Source organism: Silene latifolia, chromosome 1 (genome assembly GCF_048544455.1).
Source record: "Silene latifolia isolate original U9 population chromosome 1, ASM4854445v1, whole genome shotgun sequence".
Taxonomy (NCBI): Eukaryota; Viridiplantae; Streptophyta; class Magnoliopsida; order Caryophyllales; family Caryophyllaceae; genus Silene; species Silene latifolia.
Genome location: NC_133526.1, coordinates 71,151,134 through 71,158,486, shown reverse-complemented (window position 1 = coordinate 71,158,486; position 7,353 = coordinate 71,151,134). Strand labels below are relative to the sequence as shown.

Genomic DNA, 7,353 nt, shown 5'->3' with positions numbered 1-7,353 from the left:
ATGAAAGAGTGAATAATAATCGAGAAAAACACTTAGTATTTCTCATCAAAAAACCGGTTGGAGGGGGAAGGAGAGGCCAATGCATGGTCTTGTGTTCTTCTCAAGATAAGACTAGGCATGCATGGCTAGTCATTAGGCTTAATCATTGTGTTTTCTCTTATTAAAATAATCAACACAATTTATCCACTAATACCCCCTCCAATTTTTTTTCGGCACATATACATATAATGGAAGATCCATTTTATTTTGTCATTTGTCAATTTTGTCATGTGTCACATGTTACATGACATGTTACACCATAATGTATTTTTAACATATTAAAAATCAACATATTAATAAAATATGTCACATACAAAATTCACTAGTAATTCGTAATCACTTGTACCAAAATGGTTTATCAAATTATAAATTACAATGTCTTGTATTTATAATAAATTATTCATTCAATTTCAATTTCAATTGTTTCGTAAACAATAATTTTATATAAGTAATAAAACAATTCGATTACTTAGACCGTATCTCATTTAATCAAATTACAATAAGACACGTTAACTTTACTCACAAAATCACCCGTCAATTTTAAGCAATTTAATTAACTCGTATCGGCATACGATTAATTAAATAATCAATTAAGAGTATTTCCCTATAGGTATGACCTAAGGGGATCAACTGATCACCACCGTCGCACGACAGTAATGTCAAACTCTAGTCAGCCAATCATTACCAATATGTGTGGACCAGTTGACTGTAAAATATTACATCCCACATGTATTCTTAAAATGAGATTTAAACATGTGATCATCATGATCGACAGTTGTGATCGCATTATTGTCGGAGGACACTTATTCCAACAATCCTATCATGAAGAAGATGAATGTCTCTTTCCTATTACCTATGAAGACCATTTCACACCCACCATGGAACCTATGATTGTTGGAGATGATATGGTGGACCTTCTCGAAAAAGTCAAATCATCATATAAAGGGTATTTGGTGGAAAAGCTCAAGAACAAACTTGCAAATGAACTTACTTGTGGAGATTTGGCACCCATAATTTCAACTCCTAAGGTGTCCGGTCATCAATGTTATGAGAATTGTCCTTCTACTTTGGAAGGATTGACAAATCCAAGCGCTATCATCATCACCAAAATTAGAGGAGAAGGTGGTAAGTGGAAGTCTCCGGATGAAAATAAGCCATACTTCATGCCTCGTGTTGACAAGGATCATAGGCCTATTGGTTTGAAGCATTGTATAGAACAAAGTGCCAAGGGCAAGGTGAAAAAGAGAATGAATGACAAGCTTCCTTGGCCAAGCTTTATTTTGAATTGGAGCAAACCATACTTATTCTTATTTGGGGCTTGTTCACAAGCCTTTGACCTTCTTCTAAGAGCCTTGAGCTCTATGGACAAAGAATCTCGACAATTCAAACTAGTTTGGTAGAGTCCTATCTCAAACCACCATTTATAATATATGTCTTCCAATAATTTTTGCATTGTACAATATTTTTTTTTTTGCTAAAATGTAAGAATTCTCATTAATGATCAAACATCCGCATTACACACTACTCAATGAACACAATTTTAGTGCTAATATTACATCAAATGCACTCTAGACAACCAAAGCTTATCATTATCATTGATAAACTTAGGACTCAAAACTCTAATCCTAGTGTGGATAGCACGCCAAGCTTGCTCAGCTATTAACTCAGGTCGTGAAACCTTAAAGAATAGCCTAGCCTCATTACGCTGGTTCCAGATCAGATACCAAGCTGCCAGAAGAATAGCAGTTGTCACCTGTTTCCTTAGCCTGCTCCATCTCTTCTTCCTGATACACTGCAACTGATTAGTAGCATCTAGCCGAGCACCTAACTTCATAGCCAGAGAACTATAAATCTTATGACTGAAGCTGCACTCTTGAAACAGATGGGCATGACTCTCAGTAGCAAGAGCACAGATACAGCACTTGTCATCAGTAGAGATCTTCAATTTAGCTAACTTCTCCTTCAGCATTAAAGCGTGACTAGCAATAAGCCAGGCAACGAAGCAATGCTTTGGAGGAGAAACAGCATTCCAAACAGATATGTGCCTGTCTACCACTGGCCTTTTTTCTCTCAACCAAGAATAGCACGACTTCACAGAATAGTCACAAACACCTATACTCCAGACTCCATCAGAAAACCCTTCCTTGATAGTATCTCTAACATGACAAAACTTTCCTCCAACGCCAGCTGGTATCAGAGGACGGATTATAGGATTGTTTGGACTGCCCCTTTAAATACACATGATGCACCCACTAAACCCACAGCTTATCAGGCTTCACTAATAGCCACCAGACCAGCTTGGCAATAGTAGCTATATTCCAAATAGAACTGACTCTGAGACCAAGTCCCCCTTCCTTCTGAGGAACACAAACCTTATACCAGGCAAGTAATGGAGCTTTATTATGCTCAGTACACCCTTCCCACAAGAAATTCCTGCAAATGGCATCTACTCTATTTATGACTCCTTTAGGCAACACAAATAAAGAGGCCCAGTAACTAGACATGGTAGAGAGCACTGCTTTAACAAGGACAAGCCTCCCTGCAAAAGAAAGTTTCTTAGCTTCAAGACACCTGATCCTCTCAACTATTTTATCAATGAGTACCCCACAGTCACTCTTTTTTAACCTACCTGCTGTAATAGGGACACCTAAATATTTAAAAGGCAAGGTGCCTTCTTTAATGCCAGAAACAGACAAGATATCCTTTTTTAAACCAGAGGGAACACCATTGAAATAAGCACAGGACTTCTGTGGGTTCATCTTAAGTCCTGAACCTCTAGAAAAGGATTCATAAGCCCTCAGCAAGACCATAATAGACTGTGCATTCCCTTTACAGAATAAAAGTAAATCATCTACAAACATCAGATGAGTAAGCCTCATAGGTTTGCCAAGGGGATGAAAATGAAATGATAACTTCTCAAAAGCACAGTCAATGATTCTTGTTAAGTATTCCATACACAGAGTGAAGAGTAGTGGGGACATAGGGTCACCTTGCCTCAGACCTCTCTTCCCAGGAAAGAAGCCAATGTTATCCTCATTAAGACTGAGAGTATAGGTAGCACTACTCACACATTCCATGATAAGCCTACTAAAAGAAGATGGGAAATTAAAAGCATCAAGGATCTCAGCTAAAAATTCTCAACTAACTGAGTCATAGGCTTTCATCAAATCCATCTTAAACATACAACGAGCAGAATAAGCCTGTCTGTTGTACATTCTCACCAGATCTTGACAAACCATTATATTTTCTAGTATACTTCTCTCTTTTATGAACCCTCCTTAATTCTTGCTAATCAACTCAGGCAGAATAAGAGCCAGTCTGTTGCACAAAATTTTGGAGACTCACTTGTAGAGAATATTGCAGCAGGCAATGGGTCTGAATTGATGAACATAAGTAGGCATCTTGCATTTAGAGATCAGGGTAATAGTAGTGGCATTCAACTGCTTAAGAAGTTTACCAGAATTAAAAACATCTTGAACAGCAGCACAGACTTCATCACCAATAACTGTCCAGGAGTCCTTAAAGAAAGCACTTGAATAATCATCAGGTCCAGGTGCTTTGTGATCAGGGATTGAAAAGATGGCTGCTTTAATCTCCTAGTCAGTCATAGGGAGTACAAGAATATCCTGAAGACCAGCATCACACACCCTACCTCTCTTAATGATCTGAAAGTTAACTTTGTCAGTGTGGACAGCAGTCCCCAAGAGCTCCTTGTAGTACTTTAAGAATGCTTCTTTAACAGCCTGAGGAGCAGAATGTTCCTGTCCCTTAGTATCTTTCACACTCAAGACCTGGTTCCTAATAACACGGCTCCTTATGACTCCATGGAAATACTTTGAGTTATAATCTCCATCTTTACTCCATGCTAATTTGGCTTATTGACTGAGAAACAAGTTACAGTCTACTTGTAATTTCTTGTACTCCTCAGCAGCTTGTGTCTCCATGATCAACATCTGCAGATTGCTAGGATCATCAATGAGCTTGGTCTGAATGGCCTCAAGGTTCCTTAAAGCCAAAGCAGCAGCATTTTCAATATCAGCAAAGTGATCTTTGTTAAATTGTCTTAGATGGACCTTTAAGATTTTTAATTTCCTAACCACTTGAAACATCTTAGTACCCTGACATTGCACAGTCCACCAGCCAATTAAATTCGGAATAAAGCTCTTATCCTTACCCAACATATTATAATATTTAAAAGGCCTCTTGAAATTATCAGACTGATCAGAGCTCTTTATAATGCAAGGAGTATGATCAAAGGTTCCTTCAGGTAAAAAAATGGGCATACAGGGAAGGCATCTTCTGACTCCACTCACTATTAATAAGTACTCTGTCTAGCTTACTGAAAACTCTGGTGCTTGCATCCTGTTTATTATTCCACGTATAATAGGCCCCTTGGGAAGGGCTATCAACTAGACCACAAGCATCCAAACAACTCTGAAACTCATCAATCTCTGCATCAGTACTAGTACCACTAAGCCTCTCAGTGTGAGATAACACACAATTAAATTCTCCAGCTGCCATCCAAGGCCCATTAATAACAGATGCAAAGTTGATAAGTTGATTCCATAAACTTCTTCTATCAACAAGGTCATTAAAAGCATAAACTATAGAGACAAAAAATTGAGTAGTAGAAGCAACTTCAGTGACTTTCATGTTGATGCATTTAGCAGAAAATTCATAGAAATCAAGAAGAAAAATAGTTGGATTCCATAATATCCAAATTCTACCTCCTTTGTGCCAACTATTATTAGTAGCTATACGCCAACCATCAACCATTAGAATATTTATAATATTTAGAGATAAGGCCTTAACCTTTGTCTTAAGGAGCCCAAACAGACCTACCTTATTCATATGTGTTTAGGTCTTTTTTACCTAAGTCGATTTAGGGTCAATGTAGTCTATATTCGTTGGTTGATTGTATTATGATTTGTACGTTAATATGTAAACGGGAAATAAAGTGCGTAATGTAAATTGACACGTAAGATTTTGGTGACGCGGAAAACCCAATGTGGGAACAACCGCGGGAGGGACGGTACCCTGCCAAGTATTGCACTATATGAATTGGAGGATGATTACAATTATGGTACGAAGCTAATCCTGTTGGCCCTAGGTGCCAGGCCTGCAAGATCGAGAATGAACGTGTATTATTTGCCGAGATGTGATCTTGAGTGTTGATGTACGAATGCGGATGTTTTATGAATGTCCTTCTTGATTTCCTTCTTCTGCTATTTATAGGGTAAGAACCCTAGATATACTCTATCTCGAATATGGAAAGAGAATATTATTTCCATAAAGACTTCTTTCCTAATCCGGATTCTCTTGCCAATTCTCCCCGATCTCCCTAACTTCTCCCTAACTTCTCCCTAACGTCTCCCTGACACTCCTTTTCTTAACACGGGCGCCTACTGTGATGGGCTCTTGATCCTTCTTAAGCCCGTTCCCCCTTCTCCTGACTGCGGGCTCCCATCCTCCTCACCTCTTCTCTATAATCTTTATTTCATTAAGTGGGCTTTCTTTATTACGCTATTTTTAGCCCAAACAGTTTGCCCCAAATTTCTTGCGAAGTACGCCTTCAAGATTCGAGCAAGGAATTTACGTAACCAAATATTTAAAACCCTACGCCGCCCTTTTACTCCTTCCCATGCAAGCCGCCTTTCTCCTCTTTCTTCGCACCCAACTCCCTCTCTCCTCTTTATAACCCCAACGTCTCTCTTCCACTCTCATTAATCACTCCAAATCATTTCAAAAAACTCTCCTCTTAAACCCTCAATCTTCTTCCCTTTAATCTTTATCAGCTTCACTGTTTCCTCTCCCGTCTTCATCATCAGGTAATCCATCTTCTTTATTTCTTTCAGTCTTCATTTTCTCTCTCCATTATGGGCAAAACTCGACAGTCTTCGTCAACCTCGACGCCCTCCGATCGTAATCTCGACCCTACTTTCCCTTCTCGGAGACTTTTTAGACATCCACATGATTGTTATTCCGCCCTAACTCCGGCCGACATTCCTAGGATCAAGAGTCTGCTTGGTCTTGGTGACGGGGTGGATATCGCCATCCTTGAACCGGGACAGAAAACTGACGCCCTCCGTCCGGGGTGGGTTTGCTTCTACTTGTACCCGTTTAGATATGGCCTTCGTTTTCCTTTCCCAAAACTCGTCCAAGATTTCATTTTTACCAACAATTTCGCCATGGCACAAATCTCTGCCGCCATTTGGAGAGTTCTTCTCTATTCTCTGGCCGCTGGTCAGAGTACTGGCAAATCTATCACTCTGGGCGATCTGGCCCATATGTATAGCATCACATCCCTGGGCAGGGGTCAGTTCTCCTTCCGGGGCCGTGGAGAGGCTCCCTTCAAACATGTGTTAAAATCTCGCGATGAGAAATGGTTCGAGGACTTCTTCTATGTGAGGAAGGACTCCATCCAGCCTCCTGCTGATTATATTTTCTAGAAATGGGTTCTGACTTCGAGTAAGTAGCCTCCCTGTCGCCTGAATTATGTTATCTCGCTGCTTACTAGCTTACTTCATCGTCTTCGTGCAGGCCCCTGTGACCTTACCCGTATTGGTGCCAAGATCCCTACCTGCAGCAAGCTGTTCTGTATCTCTGAATCTGAGAGAAAGTTTCCAGACCTGCTTCCTGGTTTTTCGCCTGCTTCCTCCTCCAATCCTCCTCAATCAGCTCACAGTATGTCTTCTGGTAAGATTTCTGCAACCACTTTCGTTTGCGTGCTGTTGTTGCTGATGTTTTAAGCATTCTGTGGTATGAGACTGTGTATGCTTGCAGGTTCAAAAGTCGATCAACTGTAACTCATCCTCCAAAGTGCTAAAAGAAAGAGACCTTCTGCCAGCCCTGATGTGGCCTCTGCCTCCAAGAGGAGTGCTCCTGCCGCCTCTTTTCAGACTCCTCTTGCAGTTTCTAGTTCTGCTGCTCGCGTGCCCCTGGAGGTCGATCCGTTATCTCGCCATCCGCCTACTCCTCCTGCCAGTCCCCGTGCTTCTACTAGTGGAGGCATCATTGCTCATTTTCCAGAAGGCTTTGGGAATGTTGACAAGGTGCCCTACTGGCCGGAGATTGACCAGCTGCTCTTTCCTCCTGTTGAGGAAATATTTTCGGAGTTCTCCCCAGAGGAGATGGCTGAAAATGACGTGCACAACGCTTTCATGGTAAATATTCTTCATTTTCTACCTGTCTGTCTGTTTGTTTCTTGCTTGAATTCTGCCTCCCAACTCTTTTGCTGACTTCTGATCATTTATGCCCCAGACTCTTCAGTCTGCACTCTACAACAGGAAGATGATCAACATAGTGCAGACCACC

The 7,353-nt window shown here is 40.6% G+C and overlaps 1 protein-coding gene across 1 annotated transcript; it reads right to left on the bottom strand.

Moving 5' to 3' along the window:
* Positions 1 to 1,591: 1,591 nt before the first annotated feature.
* On the bottom strand, positions 1,592 to 4,815 carry LOC141648624 (uncharacterized). The gene is made up of 6 exons (XM_074457352.1): positions 4,366 to 4,815; positions 3,938 to 4,157; positions 3,717 to 3,892; positions 3,385 to 3,635; positions 2,302 to 3,123; positions 1,592 to 2,195 (listed from the first exon to the last, which is right to left on the bottom strand). Exons 1-6 carry the CDS (start codon positions 4,813 to 4,815, stop codon positions 1,592 to 1,594), a joined length of 2,523 nt encoding a protein of 840 aa, XP_074313453.1.
* Positions 4,816 to 7,353: the final 2,538 nt, after the last annotated feature.